Below are 19216 nucleotides of genomic sequence, written 5' to 3'. Positions count from 1 at the left end.
TGAAAAATAAAAGTGAATCCATTCTACAAAAAATGCTGTTAATGCAAGTTAAGTTTGGCTTATCCTTAGAACCATTTTTTCTATCTGTAGTGTGAACACTGAAGATATATAAAAATAATTATATTAAAAATGCTTTCTCCCTGACTGTAAACATAATTAGTACTTACTGTAGAAAGTTTGGAAAGCATATGGGAAAGTAATGAGAAGAAAATAAAAATCACCTGTGATACCACAGTCCAGATATAATTAGTATTTGGATATGTGTGTTTCCTTTCAGTGTGTTTTCTATGCATAAATATAAAGAAGTATGTTTACACAAGTGGGATCATGTTATGTATATGATTCAGTGTTCTTTTCTTTTCATGTAACATTGTATTTTCCTTTGTCAATTATATTTTAGATTTAATGCATTTGCTTAATATGTGCATAACTGTGCAACTGTGTATGCTTTTTGTATTTTGTTGTTGTTGTCTAAGAATATTAACCTAAAGCCTTTTTATATGTAGTGCTTAGAACAGTCCTTAATAAGTGCTTTGTCACGGCAATAAAGATCAAAAGGTGTAATGAAAATACTTAACACAGCTGTGGTAGTGTAAAAAAGGCCTATAGCATCAGTTCCCGAACCTAGCATTACAGTGGAGTGTGCGTTTGAGGCCAAGCTAAGCAGCAGGGGTAGGTATTGAGGTGGAGGTGGGGCGGTTACCTGGTAGCATGAATGTGGATTTTAGGCAAAAACTAAATGGCATAGGTACTTTGTGAGAGTGGTCTAAAAGAAGCCTGTTTGGGGTCAAGTTGTAAGATAGGGGAAAAGGGGTTGATGAATCAAATACCTAGCAAGCTAGGCTGGCTCTGAGGAAGATCCTGTTAGCCTACAGGTGGGTAGGATACTATAGGAAAAGCAGTGTTTTGTGTTTTGTTTGTGTTTATGTTTCCCTCCTGAGCAATTTATCTCAGGATTAGTGTCCTGTACTTTGTTCTTTGATAAATCATTGCTGATTGTCATTGATAGATTTTTGTTTTTCCTTCTTCTCTATTTGTCCTGGCATCCACCTCTCTGCACTTAGCAGTTAATGCAAATAAAATGAGTTCATAAATATGTAGATATTTACTTAGAGTGGTAAACAAGTTCACTGCCTTTCAAGGTCTGTGGTTAAATTAGGTGCCATTAATCTGGGCGTTCCTATGCAAATGTGAAAACTGAGCTATAATCAGGAAAGGGTCTCAGAGGAACCAAGTTAATTTACTATCATATGGATGGATGGGTATCCCTAGATGAACCCTATTTTAATCTATATCTGAGTATTTTAGGAGTTGTGAACTTCCCTCCCCCAGGGGAATAAAGTGTTGCTAGATTCCTAGGACTCAATCTTCTATTAACCTATCAGCTTTTCTGAAAATTGTCACTGTTTTTTTTTAGGGATGAAAATATCTGAATATAATTGTTATTAGTGGTATTGGAACATGAATAGTATTGATGAGTGCTTATTTCTCAATTTGTTTTTCCTGTTTTAAACTAGATGAGCCAATGGATATGTCAGTGTTATCTGAAGGGAGAGAGTCTTTTCAGAAGAAACTCCAAGGTGATGAACGAGTAGGGATAGAAAACCCCCCTCTCCCACCTGAGCCCACTATATCACCACAAGCCTCAACACCGGTATCTCAGAGCACACCAGTCTTCACTCCTGGGTCACTTCCTGTTCCATCCCAGCCTGAGTTTTCTCATGTGAGTACCATAGAAAAAGTTTTTTCCTCCTAACATCTTTTTTTTTTAAACAACTGTATTGAGGTATAATTTACAAACCATAAAACTCACCCATTTTAAGTGTATAGTTTAGTGATATTTTAGTAAATTTACAGAATTGTGCAGCTGTTATCAGAATCTAGTTTTAGAACATTTCCAGGGTCATCTAACATCTTGATGTACTTTTTATGTTTGAATTTTGTACTATGTCTTTTTTTTTTTAACATCTTTATTGGAGTATAATTTGTACTATGTCTTTAACTTCTTAAAAATGTTGCTTTGAAATTGAAAGGGGGCATTAATCATTATTCTACCTTAACGCATGAACTTCTCACTAGATCAACCCTAGGCTTTCCACCAGTTGTCAAAATCTCCTTTCAAGATGTTCAGGGGCCTCAAACTTCTTCATTTTGGAGAAACCACTTTTGGAGCCTCCTGAGTTCTAATCTGTGCTATTACCATCTATTCCTGGTATATAACTGTCACCTCCCTTTCATTGTCTTTGGAGATTGTTCTTACCTGTCTTTGTGTTGGATTCCTCTTGGGCTCTGTGTCTTCTTGCTTGGTTTACTCCCTCATTTTGATGGAGGACATTCTTTAGTAGCATACTTTCTACTCTCATACATGATTCATAGTTTGTAGGAGTATAGAATTTTAGGTTGGAAATAATTTTCCTTTAAACTTTAGAAAGCATCGCTCTACCATCTTCAGACTTCCAGTGTTGCTGCTGAGAAGTGTGGCCAGTTTGATTTTGATCTTTAATATGTGAGCTGTTTTTTTTCCTTACTGGAATCTTGTAGATTTTTCTTTTTATCCCCAGTGTTCTGAAACTTCCAGACCCTTGGCATAGGTCTGTTTTTCTTCATTGTGTTGGTAAGCCCTCTCAATCTAGAAACTCAAGCCCTTCAGTTCAGGGACATTTAATTATTTAATTTCTTCCCCTTTGTTCTTTTTTTTTTTTTCTTAATGGAATACCTATTGTTTGGATATTCATACTCCTAGAATAGTCTTGTAATTTTATTATTTTGTGTCCTACTTTCCATCTCTCTCTCCTTTTGTTTAACTTTCTGGATGATTTCCTCAACTATTTTTTTTTAAAACTTAAAAAAAACCCTGACTTTATTGAGATATAATTCATGCATCGTGTTGTTCACCCTTTTAAAGTGTATAATCTAGTGGCTTTTAGTGTATTCACAAAGTTGTATAGTTATTCACCAGAGTCTAATTTTAGAACATTTTCATCATGCTCCCCCTCTACCCCCAACAAAAGACCCCATGCTTATTAACAGTCACTCCCATTTCCCCCACCCCCAGCCCTAGTCAATCACTAATCTACTTTGTGTCTCTACGGATTTGCCTGTTCTGGGCATTTCACATAAGTGGAATTATACAATATGTAGTCTTTTGTGACTGGTTTCTTTACTGTAATGTTTCCACAGTTCATCCACGTTTTGACATGTATCAGAACTTCATTCTTTTTTATTCTGAATAATACTGTGTATGTACATACCACGTTTTATTCATCCGTTTATCAGTTGATGGACATTTGGGTTGTTTCCCCTTCTTGGTTATTATAAATAATGCTGTGTACATTTGTGCACAAGTTTTGCGCAAACGTGTATTTTTATTTCTCTTGTATATAATTAGGAGTGCAACTGCCAGGTTCAACCATTTTTTAACTTTCTCTGAGACATTAATTTCTACTCTTGGGTTTTTCATTTCTATACTCTTTTTTTTTTTCCTTGAGTGTTCTCCCTTTTTAAAAAAAAATAGCATTTTGTCATTCAATGGGTATACTATCTTATCTCCTTCATGATATTAATAATAGTTTTTGAGAAGTTTTCTCCCTGCAATAGTCACTATTTCTTCAAATAGATTTTAGTTAGTTTTGTTAGTTTTGATGTTTGACTTTTAAAGAGGCTTTCCTCAAGAGTCTGATAATAATCCTTGATTGTCTGACTGCTTTAAGAGTGAAATCCCAGAAAACTGATTAGAAGTTCTGAATTGGTAGTTGGTGCTTCATGTGTCTGGAATTTACTGCAGTGTGATCTGCAGGGCCATTTTTGGGGTCCCCTCATGTCAGTATCTTGATTTATCTTGTCTTGTTCAGGTTCCCTCCTGTCTGCCATTGCTTTAGAAGTCTATGATGGAAGAGGACTGGGGGTGTTGCGAGGCAGGTGCAGGTTCCATTCAATATGTAAATTTTCATTTTATCTCCCTGTTTTCAGTCTGGTACTTTCTGATAACTGTGCCTCTTTTCCTCCAGTTCAGGGATGCTCTGTTTTACCCTGTCCAGGGCAGAGGAGGGTCAGGAAGAGCGAATCAGGGGATTAAACTGCTTCTTAAATAGATTTCCAGCCAGTCCTCCTCCTGTTTTTAGCACTACCCTCATCACCACTTCCAGAGTTACTTGGGTTACTGCCAAGTGCTGAATCTTTTTTGGGACATGGTAGTTCTGAGGTGTAATTTGGGTTACTTCTTAGCTTTCTCCACTGCTGTCTTAGAAATTAAGTTTTCACTAGTCTGCTAGATAGATGACCACTCTTCCAAAATTTTATTGTGGTTATCTGTTCTTTGTTCTCTTCTTCTTTTTTTTTTTTTTTTTAATAAATTTATTTATTTATTTATTTATGGCTGCGTTGGATCTTCATTGCTGCATGCGGGCTTTCTCTAGTTGCGGTGAGCAGGGGCTACTCTTCTTTGCGGTGCGCAAGCTTCTCATTGCGGTGGCTTCTCTTGTTGGGGAGCACGGGCTCTAGGCTCGCGGGCTTCAGTAGGGTGGCTCGTGGGCTCTAGAGCGCAGGCTCAGTAGTTGTGGTGCGCGGGCTTAGTTGCTGCACGGCATGTGGGATCTTCCTGGACCAGGGCTCGAACCCGTGTCCCCTGCATTGGCAGGCAGATTCTTAACCACTGCGCCACCAGGGAAGTCCCTGTTCTCTTTTTCTTGAAAATTCATTTTTAAAAAAAATCCCTTTACCATTGCTTAGTGGGATTTTGGAGGAGAGTTAAAAAAAAATGTGTGTATTAAATCCACTGTTTTTATTTGGAAGTTCCATGCTTTTTTCATTATGTATCAAACTCCTTACATGTTAGTCTTAATGACTCACCTTTGCACATCTGTTATTTCTTCTGTAAATTGGTTATGGAAGTCCAAATGAACCTAATTTTGATGTTGTAATATCTATTTATTAATTTTTGGCTGCGTTGGGTCTTTGTTGCTGCGTGTGGGCTTTCTCTAGTTGTGGCAAGCGGGAGCTACTCTTGGTTGTGGTGTGTGGGCTTCTCACTGCGGTGGCTTCTCTTGTTGCAGAGCACGGGCTCTGGGCGCGTGGGCTCAGTAGTTGTGGCTCGTGGGCTCTAGAGTGCAGGCTCAGTAGTTGTGGCACACGGGTTTAGTTGCTCTGAGGCATGTGAGATTTTCCCAGACCAGGGCTTGAACACGTGTCTCCTGCATTGGCAGGCGGATTCTTAACCACTGTGCCACCAGGGAAGCCCCATGTATTTCTTTCTTTTTTTTCCTAATATATTTGTTAATTTCATAGCCTCTTTGACGCTTCACCAGGATGTGAGGGCTGAGGAGAGGATTAGTAGAAAATAGTTTGATATTTAACACTTTCTCATTCTTGATATACATATTAATTTGGGGATGACAAGTCAGATTATAGATGATTGTATGAGTGGCTCTTAAACTCTGTGTGTGTGAGACCAGTTTTTGACTGGTTGGATACTATGGATTTAGGTCTGTTGAATCTAGACTGGTTGACTCATTGAGCGAAGTCTTGACAGTTCTTCATCAGTCTTTATCCAGAGCCCTGAGGTGGTTTTTTTCACTTAACTTCGTTATTCTGACTAGGCCTTCAGGGAGCCTCAACGCTGTGGATTATCAGGGGCCAGACACTCGGAGGCTAGATCCAGGCAGTCTTAAGAAGTACAGCTTATTGATAGGCTGGTTAGCCCCTGAAGTTTTACTTTGCTGACTGAAATTATACATATATTGAAAAAATTCTGTGAAAGATATCACATAAGTATTTACTTTGATAACACTTAAAACGTATTCAGAATGTGGACAACTGCTTAATGGATATGAGGTTTCCTTTCCTGTTTTTTTTTTTTTAAATTTATTTAATTTATTTTATTTTTGGTTGCATTGGGTCTTCGTTGCTGCGCACGAGCTTTCTCTAGTTGTGGTGAGCGGGGGCTACACTTTGTTGTGGTGTGTGGGCTTCTCATTGCAGTGGCTTCTCTTGTTGCGGAGCACGGGCTCTAGGCACGCGGGCTTCAGTAGTTGCAGCACGCGGACTCAGTAGTTGTGGCTCACGGGCTCTAGAGCACAGGCTCAGTAGTTGTGGCGCACGGGCTTAGCTGCTCCGCAGCACGTGGATCTTCCCGGACCAGGGCTCGAACCCGTGTCCCCTGCATTGGCAGGCGGATTCTTTTTTTTTTTTTAAACATCTTTATTGGAGTATAATTGCTTTACAATGGTGTGTTAGTTTCTGCTTTATAACAAAGTGAATCAGTTATACATATACATATGTTCCCATATCTCTTCCCTCTTGCATCTCCCTCCCTCCCACCCTCCCTATCCCACCCCTCTAGGTGGTCACAAAGCACCGAGCTGATCTCCCTGTGCTATGCGGCTGCTTCCCGCTAGCTATCTATATTACATTTGGTAGTGTATATATCTCCATGCCACTCTCTCACCCTGTCACAATTTACCCCTCCCCCTCCCCATATCCTCAAGTCCATTCTCTAGTAGGTCTGTGTCTTTATCTCCATCTTTCCATTAGGTTCTTCATGACCTTTTTTTTTTTTTTTTCCTTAGATTCCATATATATGTGTTAGCATACTGTATTTGTTTTTCTCTTTCTGACTTACTTCACTCTGTATGACAGACTCTAACTCCATCCACCTCATTACAAATACCTCCATTTCATTACTTTTTATGGCTGAGTAATATTCCATTGTATATATGTGCCACATCTTCTTTATCTATTCATCCGATGATGGACACTTAGGTTGCTTCCATGTCCTGGCTATTGTAAATAGAGCTGCAATGAACATTTTGGTACATGACTCTTTTTGAATTATGGTTTTCTCAGGGTATATGCCCGGCAGGCGGATTCTTAACCACGCCACCAGGGAAGTCCGTGAGGTTTCCCTCTGAAGTGATGAAAATGTTTTCAGAGTAGATAGAGGTGGTGGTTGCACATTGTAAATATTCACTTTAAAGTGGTTATTTTATGAGTTTGACTTTTAAAAAGGTATTTATAATTTTATTAGCAATGTCTTAACTGTAAGCCTTTGTAAAATGACTTATTTTTTACAACAAGAAAAATAAATACATTTTTCTTGTAGAGTGTGTATAATATACAGATAAGTGAAAATAAGATCATCAATTATCCTGTCTCAACTAATTGCTTGTAACTTTTTTGTTTTATTTTTCATAACTTTTTAATGGTATATATTTATTAACTTAAAACTTGAAAATTATATAAAAATGTATAGACCACAATAAAATATATATTCATATACTTTTTTAACTAAAAACTTTTCTATTTAATGCATAGCCTGAATGTTTTTCTATATTCTTTAATATTCGTCTACAATTTTGTGTAATTACAAAGTATTCCATCATTTAGGTGTATCATAATTTTTAAATGAATCTCCTATCAGTGGACATTTAAGATATTTTATATTATTTCCTTTTCTAAGTAATAATTTTAGTACTGAACAGCAAGCACTGTAGCTAAATCCCAGTGTATTTTCATCAAATAATTTCCTGGAACTGGAATTATTGGGCTAAAGGGTATATAAAATTTCAAGGTTGTTGTTGTGTATTGCCAAATTGCCATTAGAAGTGTTGAACCAATTTATACTCAGTCATGCCTCAGAGTATATGAGCAGATTGAAATTTATGACTATTTTTATAATCTGAAAGTGTAAACAGTAACACCAGACATTGAAATACCAGAAGTTATAGAATATACAGAATGTTTGGCAACCTATTTTGATTCCTCATTCCCTTAAAAATAGGAAATGAATGCCTTACCAGCTATGTCTAGAGTGTTATAGCATTTATGTTAGGCAAAATAACACATTAAATGTAAATTCTTACATAAAAACATATTTAAGCTTTGGGTTTTCTTTTTTTTAAGGTATTATTTACATAAAATAAGAATGCCATTTTAAGTGTATAGTTGGATGAATTTTGGTAGTTGTATACAAATGTATAACCACCATCACCATCAAAGTACAAAACAGTTTCCTCACCCTAAAAAGTTTCTTCATAATCCTTTGCAGTTGATCCCTCCTCCCCACGCCCCCATCCACTCTTCTACCCTAGGCAGGCATTCATCTGCCTTCTGTCACTATAGTTTTATTTTTTCAAGAATTTCATATAGGTCTTCCCTGGTGGCACAGTAGATAAGAATCTGCCTGCCAGTGCAGGGGACACAGGTTCGATCCCTGGTCCAGGAAGATCCCACATGCTGCGGAACAACTAAGTCTGTGTGCCACAGCTACTGAGCCTGCGCTTTAGAGCCCGCGAGCCACAACTGTTGAAGCCCGTGTGCCTAGACCCTGTGCTCCGCAACAAGAGAAGCCACTGAAATGAGAAGCCCATGCACCGCAACGAAGAGTAGCCCCCGCTCTCTGCAACTAGAGAAAGCCCGTGTGCACCAACGAAGACCCAACACAGCCAAAAATTAAAAAAAAAATTTCATATAATTGGAATCAAAAGTGTATGGTGTTTTGTGTTTGAGTTCTTTAGCCTAGCATATTTTTGAGATTCATTCATATTCTGGCAAGTTTTCATATTTTAATCCTTCTTATTGTTGAGTAGTATTCTGTAATATAGATATCCACAATTTATTTATTCACCAATTGATGAACATTTGGGTTGCTTCTAGTTTTGGGCTATTATGAATAATACTGCTGTGAACATTTGCATACTACATCTTTGTGTGGACATATGATTTTATTTCTCTTGGGTTAATACCTACAAGTACAATTTCTGAGTCATATGGTAATATTAATGTATGTTTAGCTTTAGAAGATAGTACCAAACTGTTTTCCAAAGTGGCTCTAGCTTTTGCATTGCCACCAGCAGTGTATGACAGTTGTAGTTGTTTCACATCCTCACCAACAGGATGTAGTCTTACTACCTTCAGCCTTCGTTGTTGGTATGTAGTGGTATCTGTTGACTAATATTATTGTAAACTTTCAATTTTAACATCTTTATGAATGCTAGCGTATTTTGAAATAGTGGGATGTGAAATAAGGACAGGCATACCTCATTTTATTGCACTTTGCTTTATTATGCTTTGCAGATAATTTGTTTTTTACAAATAGAAGGTTTGTGGCAATCCAGCATTATCGGATGACATTTAGCATTTTTTTAGCAATGAAGTATTTTTTAATTAAGGTATGTACATCTTTTAAAGACATAATGCTATTGCACACTTAATAGACTATAATGTAAACATAACTTTTATGTACACTGGGAAACCTAAAAATTTGTGTGACGTGCTGTATTGTGGTCTGGAACTGAACCTGCAGTATCTCTGAGTTATGCCTGTATATATTCCCACTTTGTGAGAACTGAAGTGGACTGTGTAGGCATATGTTCACGTGATTCCTGTATAATTGAGGGCCCATCATAAAGTGTATGACATGATTTTAGTAGTGATGTACAGTTAAATTTAAGTGTCTTCCTACCTAAGTTAATAACTTTAGGTTTTTGTTTGGATTGTGCTTATTCTAGATCAATGATTCACAAGAAGAGCATTAAACAGTGACTTGTGTTGATGAAAAGACTGGTGATTATGGCCGTAGAGTTTTAAAATTCTTGTGTAGTTGATTTAGAAATTTTAGAATTGAAGGATTAGATATAAAAGAAATACGATTATGACAAAATGATTATTTGTGTCTTTTTGTTCTTCCCTAGGACATTTTCATTCCATCTCCAAGTTTGGAAGAACGATCAAATGATGAGAAGAAGGATAGAGGTTTGCATAGTTCATCTTTGACTGTTGAGTATTCTAAAACTTCAGAGACTGAACCAAAGAATTCCTCTGAGGATCTTGGGCTTTCTTTGACAGGGGATTCTTGTAAGTTGATGCTTTCTACAAGTGAGTATAGTCAGTCCCCAAAGATAGAAAGCTTGAGTTCTCACAGGATTGATGAAGATGGAGAAAACACACAGATTGAGGATACTGAACCCATGTCTCCAGTTCTCAATTCTAAACTTGTTCTTGCTGAAAATGATAGTATCCTGATTAATCCAGCACAAGATGGCCAAGTAGAACTGAATCAGAATGATGATAAAACAAAGGGGGTTAACACAGAAAGCAGAGACGACATTAGTATTTTAGCTGATGGTTGCAAAGGCAGAGAAGAGACTGTGGCGGAAGACGTTTGTATTGATCTCACTTGCGATTCAGGTAGTCAGGCAGTTCCCTCTCCAGCTACTCGATCTGAGGCACTCTCTAGTGTGTTAGATCAGGAGGAAGCTATAGAAATTAAAGAACATCATCCAGAGGAGGGGTCTTCAGGGTCTGAGGTGGAAGAAATCCCTGAGACTCCTTGTGAAAGTCAAGGAGAGGAGCCCAAAGAAGAAAATATGGAGAGTGTTGCATTGCACCTTTCTCTGACTGAAACTCAGTCCCAGGGGCTGGGTCTTCCAAAGGAAGTCCCCAAACAGGAATGCCAGGAAGCTATGGAAGTTGAAACCAGTGTGATTAATATTGATTCCCCCCAAAAGCTTCCAGTACTTGACCAAGAATTGGAACATAAGGATCAGGAAGCATGGGAAGAAGCTACTTCAGAGGACTCAAGTGTTGTCATTGTAGATGTGAAGGAACCATCTCCCAGAGTTGATGTTTCTTCTGAACCTTTAGAGGTAGTGGAAAAATGCTCAGATTCTCAGTTGTGGGAGGATGATGCTCCAGAAATAGAACCGTGTGCTGAGAATAGAGCAGATACCCAAGAAGAAAAGAGTGCAGAACATGAAGGAGATCTGAAATCAGTGACTGCAGAAAAAGAACCTGTAGAGGCAGACTCTTCGCAGCCTCCCTTGACTTTAGTGAGAACAGATGATGCTCCAGGACCTGACCAGGAAATGCAGCAGACCCAACCAAAAGAGACAACAGTTAGCACATTAAGGGAAGACTCAAAAATGGCTAATACAAAGCAGCTGGACTCAGGTGTAGGGGCCCAGCAACTGGAGAAAGCCTCTGCCCATGCCTCACAAAGCTTCTGTGAAAGCTCTAGTGGTAAGTGTGATTACAAATTGTTCTGTGTTTCCAGCCAAGTTATAATTTGGAATGGAAGGTAGGAGAGAACCACATGCTTATTACATCAGGGCTGAAAATTAACTTGGATTTATGTTTATGAGCAACCAATAATAGTCGGGATATTTAAAATTTGGGGTTGTATTTTTCTTTTGTAGCTGTAATTATTTTTAGAATCAGAGATCAGTTGAGGTTTTTATCAGCTTTATAACTCAGGAGTAATCAACATGAAGTTTCTAAGTATTTAGAAATTGTACCAATCTGGTATTTTCTACTTAGGTTCCAACCTTGTTCCATATTTTTATATTTTGACAGTGGCTTTGTAGTACAGGGATCTTTCTTTTTTTTTTTTTTTTAATGTTTGCTAGGTATCTACTTTTTCGCCAGTTTTGTTTTTTTTTTTTTAACTTTGGGTTTATTTATTTATTTATTTATTTATGGCTGTGTCGGGTCTTCGTTTCTGTGTGAGGGCTTTCTCTAGTTGCGGCGAGCTGGGGCCACTCTTCATCGCGGTGCGCGGGCCTCTCCTGTTGAGAAGCACAGGCTCCAGACGCGCAGGCTCAGCAATTGTGGCTCACGGGCCCAGCTGCTCCGTGGCATGTGGGATCTTCCCAGACCAGGGCTCGAACCCGTGTGCCCTGCATTGGCAGGCAGACTCTCAACCACTGAGCCACCAGGGAAGCCCAGGGATCTTTCTTGATTACCTTACACAGTTAAATCATATTCAAAACTCTGGATTGTTTCTTCCTTATGGGCATTAAGTAAACTTTCTAAATTTGGTTCAACATACATACATCTTAAACCTTAAACTGGGAAAGGTGTTAGCTTGTGTTCTTTATTTTATAAAGTCAAGAATGAGAATATAGATTACTTTCTGAAATATTTCTAGAATGTCATGTATGACATTAGCTGAAAAGAATTCAATCTTTCTGAATGTCCAAAGTTAGTATAATTTAAAAACAAAACAGGGACTTCCCTGGTGGTGCAGTGGTTAAGAATCCGCCTGCCAATGCAGGGGACACGGGTTTGAGCCCTGGTCCAGGAAGATCCCACATGCTGCAGAACAACTAAGCCCGTGTGCCACAACTACTGAGCCTGCGCTCTAGAGCCTGCGAGCCACAACTACTGAAGCCCGTGCGCCTAGAGCCCATGCTCTGCAACGAGAGAAGCCATGGCAATGGGAAGCCCGCACACCGCAATAAAGAGTAGGCCTCATTCGCCGCAACTAGAGAAAGCCCGTGCATGGCAACAAAGACCCAATGCAGCCATATATCAATCAATAAATAAACAAAGCAAACTCCAAAAACGAAAGAGTAAAAACAAAATACAGACTTAAGAAAACAAGCTTCTAAGGATATGGAAATGAGAAACAGTATTTAGGTAACACCATAGCTATTAGTATGGGCGTTCCTGGAACAGTCCAGTTTATACTTCTTGTTTAGGAGTGATTATTAGTAGTACTTTTTTTTTTTTTTTAATTATTATTTATTTATTTATTTTTGGCTGTGTTGGGTCTTCGTTTCTGTGCGAGGGCTTTCTCTAGTTGTGGCAAGCGGGGGCCACTCTTCATCGCGGTGCGCGGGCCTCTCACTATCGCGGCCTCTCTTGTTGTGGAGCACAGGCTCCAGACGCGCAGGCTCAGTAGTTGTGGCTCACGGGCGCAGTTGCTCCGCAGCATGTGGGATCTTCCCAGACCAGGGCTCGAACCCGTGTGCCCTGCATTAGCAGGCAGACTCTCAACCACTGCGCCACCAGGGAAGCCCCAGTAGTACTTTTTTTAATATCAAAATTGCCCCTGTTCATTAGGCTTTATATTCATGAATATTTTTTTTCCTCTTCAGAATGAGAAATGTTAGAGCTGAAAAGGAGGTTAGCCGGTATTGGGTTCAGTCTCTTCCTAAAATCATGTGGCTAGTTAATGATTGAAGTGGAACTAGAACCTAGGTCTCCTGATTCCCAAGTCTATGCTTTTTCCTCCTATAAAACTGTATGATACAGTTTCTCTGATTCTGATGAGTTACGGTAAATTATATCTGAATGACCTAATATTCTATATTACTGAATATTTTTATAATTTCATTGTATCTAAATGCTGTTATTGACTTAGGCTGAGAAAGTATCAGGGCCTGTAAATTGTTTTAATACGGTTACTTAGGAGTACTTTTAAATTATCTTAGCACTTATATATAAAAGAAGCTTCTAAAACATTGATTTTATTACCATTAGTTCCATTATGTTAATAGTATTTTCCATGAATTCTTGTTTACACTATTAATTGGCAAGGCCAACTCTTTTTTGTAATAGACACTGCCATAGTAAAACTTTTCTTACTAATATTTAAATTATTGAGAATACTAGTAAGTTATTTTCTGCTTACTTCAAGATTTTAGTTCTTGAGCAAACAACTAAAAGCAGTAGTTGGACTATTAGAGAATTAGTCTAAAGTAAAATAAATCATTCAGAAAAGCATTGCTAGAACAGAAGGAAATTACTCTATGCTTAAAATATACTTGTTTGGTTGCTAAACGTTTAGAGAGACTAATTATGAAAAATGTTCAAATGATACAGGAAAGGGGTGAGAGGGAGTGGAGGGAAAAAAGGAGAGAATCACTCTAAATGCTTCCATTCATAGATAACTTGTCACTGTTAATAGTTTGGAGGCCTTTTCAGACATCTGTCTGTGGAGACCTCCTCTTGAAATTTGAGAAAAGCAAATTTAGAAAGATGGTACTTGGAAACTGTCAACTGAAAAAAAAAATGCACAACCTAGAAATTGAGAACTGGGGACTTCCCTGGTGGTCCAGTGGCTGAGACTCCATGCTCCCAATGCAGGGGGCCTGGGTTCGATCCCTGGTCAGGGAACTAGATCCCACATGCTGCAACTAAGGGTTCGCATGCCACCACTAAAAGATCCTGCATGCTGCAACTAAGACCCAGCGCAGCCAAATAAATAAATAAATATATATTAAAAAAATAGAAGTTGAGAATTATGTTTTATTCAGGGGACAAAACTGAGGACTTAAGCCTGGGAGTCAGCCTCTCAGATAGCTCTGAGGAACTGCTCCCAAGAGGTAAGGGAGGAGCCAGGATATAGAGGAGTTTTTGCAACAAAAACCAGGTAGTTGAAACAGCAAAAGATGATTGTTAATTAAAGAAAACCAGACATCTGAAGTTAATGAATTTAGCTCTTTTCTAAGTATAGGAAGATGCAATAGTCTGAGCTCATTGAAATCATTCCTTTGATATGCACTGTAACTATCTAGGGCCAGTATCCTGTTCTTTGCCATCCTGAATCCCCTCAGGGTGCACTGTTTGGGGCAGCTGCAGTGGCTGATGGCCTGGTGGTGGGCAGCCTGTTTGTCTCCATCCTGAGTTCCTTCAGGGCTTGCCGTTGTTGGGCAGCTGTAGTGGCTGATGGTTTGATGGCCACAACATCCTTTGTTTACTGATCTGGCAGGTAACATTCTTCATCCACAAAGCCCATCCTTATTCAATATAGAATAAATTTGTGGTGGCTTGATGATGTGAAAAACCGTAGCAAGTTCAATGTCTTTATTTTATTTATTTTTTATTTTTGGCTGTGTTGGGTCTTCGTTGCTGCACGTGGGCTTTCTCTAGTTGTGGCGAGCCGGGGCTACTCTTCGTTGCGGTGCGCGGGCTTCTCATTGTGGTGGCTTCTCTTGTTGTGGAGCATGGGCTCTAGGCGCGCGGGCTTCAGTAGTTGCAGCACTCAGGCTCAGTAGTTGTGACACGCGGGCTCTAGGGTGCGCAGGCTCAGTAGTTGTGGTGCACGGGCTCAGCTGCTCCTCACCTGTGGGATCTTCCCGGACCAGGGATCAAACCCGTGTCCCCTGCATTGGCAGGCGGATTTCTAACCACTGCGCTCTCAGGAAAGTCCCTCATATTTTTAATTAGATAGCTTTTAATCAATTCTAAGAACTGACCAGTTCTCTTGAGAACAAAAGAAGAAAAAAAGGGCTTTAAGACTGTAACAAAGTTAGAAGTAAGAGAGACCTTCCTGGCATTGAGGGTTTTAAACATGGACTAATGAATTCACTAAAAGTCCTTGGTAATAAGGACAAACTCTCCACTCAGATGGTTTGACAATTGGTGTTAAGTTTCCTTTTGTTCATTCATGTCTTTCTTCATGGGTTGGTATGTTGGCGTACAACAGGATGGCCCATGATAATCTGGGAAAGCAAGAAGGGACTTGGTAATTTAAACAATGTAGGCGGGGCTTCCCTGGTGGCGCAGTGGTTGAGAGTCTGCCTGCCAATGCAGGGGACACGGGTTCGAGCCCTGGTCTGGGAAGATCCCACATGCCGCGGAGCAACTAGGCCCATGAGCCACAACTACTGAGCCTGCGTGTCTGGAGCTTGTGCTCCGTCTGGAGCTTGTGCTCCGCAACAAGAGAGGCCGCGACACTGAGAGGCCCGCGCACCGCGATGAACTGTGGCCCCCACTCGCCACAACTAGAGAAGGCCCTCGCACAGAAACGAAGACAGCCAAAAATAAATAAATAAATAAATAAATTTAAAAAAAAATTAAAAAAAAATAATGTAGGCGCGTTAAATGTTAGAGAAAGAATTAAATATGTGGAAAATTCCAGTAAATTTAAAAGGACGGAATATTATTTTGCAAGATTTGGTGGTGATTTGGCAATAATTTGGCTAGGTTTAATGTGTCTTTCAGATGAGTGAACAAAAGCAGAGAAATAGGAAAGAATTTGGAAGACATTGAATAGAGGCTTTTTAACATGAATAATTAAAGAAAGAGTAGAATGACTACTACTAGTTAATTGAATGCTCACTGAAGAGTTAGGAATTTATATTCTAGTGAAAACCTTGAAGTTTTGGACCAGGTATGGGTGTGATCATGCCCTTCAGTGTTCCTGGAACAATCCTAGTTTATACTTCTTGTTTAGGAGTGATTATTAGTAGTACTTTTTTTAATCTCAAAATTCCCCCTGTTCATTAGGCTTTATATTCATGAATTTGTGTTTTCCTCTTCAGAATGAGAAATGTTAGAGCTTTAAAGGAGGTTAGCGGTACTGGGTTCAGTCTCTTCTTCCAAAAGTCATGTGGCTAGTTAATGATTGAAGTGGAACTAGAACTTAGGTCTCCTGATTCCCAAGTCTATGCTTTTTCCTACTATAAAACTGTATGATATAGTTTCTCTGTTTCTGTTGAGTTATGGTAAAGAACTGTCTGAATGACCTAATATTCTATATTATTGAAGATTTTTATAATTTCATTACATCTAAATACTGTTGTCTATCTAAGTCATGTTTTACAGGAAGGTTGCTTTGGTTGCTATACAGAAAGAATTGTGGGTTGGGGAAAGGGGGAGACTTCAGGCAGACAAGGTAATTGATAGGCTGTTGTAATAATCCAGGAATGAGGCATTGAAGACCAGATAAGGGTAGTGGCATTGCTGCCTGTATAAGAGCCAATTTTCCATTAGGTTTTAGTGATGTGTTAGATCACTGGTGCTAAGATAACTTTTCATAAATAATCTTCTGTAGTTAATGCTTGCATATTACATTTGCGTATTATGGTTTGTCATGTAGAAGGATGTACTTAGAGATTTTATACAGATTTTCAGAAGTCTGAATGGTCGATCATAATGTGAGGGACGGTTCCTGTCAAGAGAGCAGAATAGGTGGTTGTTCCAGGAATGAAAATTCTGTAAAATATATCTTTAGAACGTATGATGCTTTGTGAGGTGTTTTTTTTTTTTTTTTTTTTTTTAGTTTCTGTATATTTTTTAAGTTCTTTATTAACTTAAAGGACTTGCTTTTTAAGGAGTTGCCAGAGAATGAATGCTTACCTACCAACCCATTTCTTCTTGCTATAACTATGGTGGAATTCTTTGCCATTTAGATAATGACGTTGAGATTCTCCACTTCTGCTTTTCACAGTTTCTTTAGCAGCGCATGTGTACTTTTCATCCTTTATTTCTAAAGTCCGTTCATTTTCTCTTTTCATCCCTTCAAGTTGCTAATTCATTTTCTTTCATGTAAATGTAAGAGATGTTTTTTGTTGTTGTTTTGTGATTTTGAAGAAAAAATATCAAGGTGTGCTTGATATTAAAGATAATAAAGGGTGGAAGTGGAATGGGAAGAGATGAAAGAAGAAAAATGTGGTATAATAAGATATATATTTGGTTTTCATCCAGTTCCTGGCACTGAGCTCCTAAAACCCTTGTAATTTCCTAAGCCATAGGAATAGCTTAAGCCCTTTCTGTCACACCTGAGTAATGCTATTGAGGTGATTTAGGGTGGGATCTTCCCTACATAGCCTCAGGGATGGGGCTGTTCACCAGAAAGACAAAGTGATTAGAGGGTTGGAACTTTCGGCCCCACCCACCCACCTCCTCCGTGGGGAGGGGTGGAGATTAAAGCTCTATAAAAACTCTTGAACAACAAAATTTGATGTTTCCTGGTTGATAAATGAGCCAGAAGGGTATCTAATCCCAGTTCTACGGGAGACAGAAGTTCCTGCTATCAGAACCCTCCGGACCTCACCCTATGTACCTCTTCATCTAGCTGTTCACCTGTGTCCTTTATAATAAACTGGTAAACGTAAGTAAATGTTTCTCTGAGTACTATAAGTAGCTCTAGCTAATTAATGGAATATGAGGAAAGTGTCATGGGAACCTGCAGTGTAGAGCCAGTTGATTAGAAGCACAGGTAACAGCCCGGACTTCGACTGATGTCTTAAGCGAGGGCAGTCTTGCGGGACTGAGCCTTTAACTTGTGGGATCTGATGCTACCTCTGGGTAGATAGTGTCAGAATTGAGTTAACTTCGTAGGACACCCGCTAAGTGTCTGCTGGGAATTGGAGAATTGCTTGGTGATGTTGGGAAGCACATTAGACAAACTGTTTTCACAAGGAATAGTGACTGGTATGCCAGATTATAGTTATTTTGAGCCATTCCAGGAAAGTAAGTACAAATTTTCATATGTCAGGTTTAAGAACAGCAATCTGGCGTAATTCTTTTATTCTCCCAAACTTAGTCGTTTTATTAAAAGAGATAATTAGGAAATCAGAAAATGTGATTTTGGCAATTTGCTAATTCTGATTAGAAATTGGAACTGAGACCTAGTTAAAAAGTAAAGTTTTGTCTCTTGACAAATGTTTAATTTAATAATGACTAACCAAAATGTGTACAGTGGGGATGCTCATGTATGTGAGATGTACCATTGCACAGAGATTTAGATATGAACGCTACCGCTATGGCCTGGAGTGAAATGCTGGTCAGTACTACTGAACTGTGAAACCCAAAGGTTTCTGTTAGAACCAATGAGTATTTTGAAGTCCTTTAGCCCAGCGGTCCCCAGCCTTTTTGGCACCAGGGACCAGTTTCATGGAAGACAGTTTTTCCACAGATGGGGTCGGGGGTGGGGCGGAAGGCGGGGGGATGGTTCAGGGGGTAATGCAGGCGATGGGGAGCGGCAGATGAAGCCTCGCTCGCTCACCCGCCGCTCACCTCCTGCTGTGCGGCCCGGTTCCTAGCAGCCCGGTGGTTGGGGACCCCTGCTTTAGCCCATGAAATCCTTTGTCACCTCTTTGAGTAGATTGTAAATTTTAAGTATTAACATCAGATTTTAACATAGAGAATCCTACAGATTGCTAAAGCTTATAAATTAACTCCTTGGGTTAGCATTACACAAAATTAAAACATCTAGATTTGAAACTATCCAACTTTGTATCACTGAGTATCCCCATATGTACTTACTGTCTTGGGGCTCAGATGTTTCTCTGTTCCTTTTGACCCCATGTTCCTCAGGCCTCCAAACTTTTGGGCTTCCTCTGTTTGCCTGGCCCCTGGTTGTCTACTTTGTGTCAGTCCTGTTGATGGTTGTACAGAGAACAGAGAAAATAGTAGGAAATTGGTTGAGAGGCCTGGTGAGGGGGCTTGGGAATGAGGCAGAATTTGGGAGCAAAGGAAAAGAATAATTGAGATATTTCTTGCCGTTCTCCTCACTTTTGCTTTTTTTATACTTCTGTTTTGGTTTCCTTTTTGTTTATCATTGTTTTGTTTTGTTTTCTCCAGAAACTCCATTTCATTTTACTTTGCCTAAAGAAGGTGATATTATTCCACCATTGACTGGTGCAACTCCACCTCTTATTGGGCACCTAAAATTGGAGCCCAAGAGACACAGTACTCCTATTGGTGAGTG

At 39.2% G+C, this 19216-nt stretch overlaps 1 protein-coding gene across 9 annotated transcripts in view; it reads left to right on the top strand.

Moving 5' to 3' along the window:
- Nucleotides 1-19216, top strand: part of TP53BP1 (tumor protein p53 binding protein 1) — a 70269-nt gene that overhangs the window by 15325 nt on the left and 35728 nt on the right. For 6 of the 9 annotated variants that reach the window (XM_082388682.1, XM_082388683.1, XM_082388687.1 and 3 more), the window contains 3 exons: nt 1518-1723; nt 9687-11013; nt 19090-19209. In XM_082388682.1, the coding sequence (XP_082244808.1) occupies nt 1518-1723; nt 9687-11013; nt 19090-19209 (1653 nt within the window). The remainder of the gene's footprint in view (nt 1-1517; nt 1724-9686; nt 11014-19089; nt 19210-19216) is intronic. The other 3 variants (XM_082388685.1, XM_082388688.1, XM_082388684.1) reach the window with 1 other exon arrangement.

The sequence above is a fragment of the Balaenoptera borealis genome, assembly GCF_965194805.1.
Source record: "Balaenoptera borealis genome assembly, chromosome: 3".
In the NCBI taxonomy this organism is placed as follows: Eukaryota; Metazoa; Chordata; class Mammalia; order Artiodactyla; family Balaenopteridae; genus Balaenoptera; species Balaenoptera borealis.
This window is presented reverse-complemented; position numbering and strand designations above follow the sequence as displayed.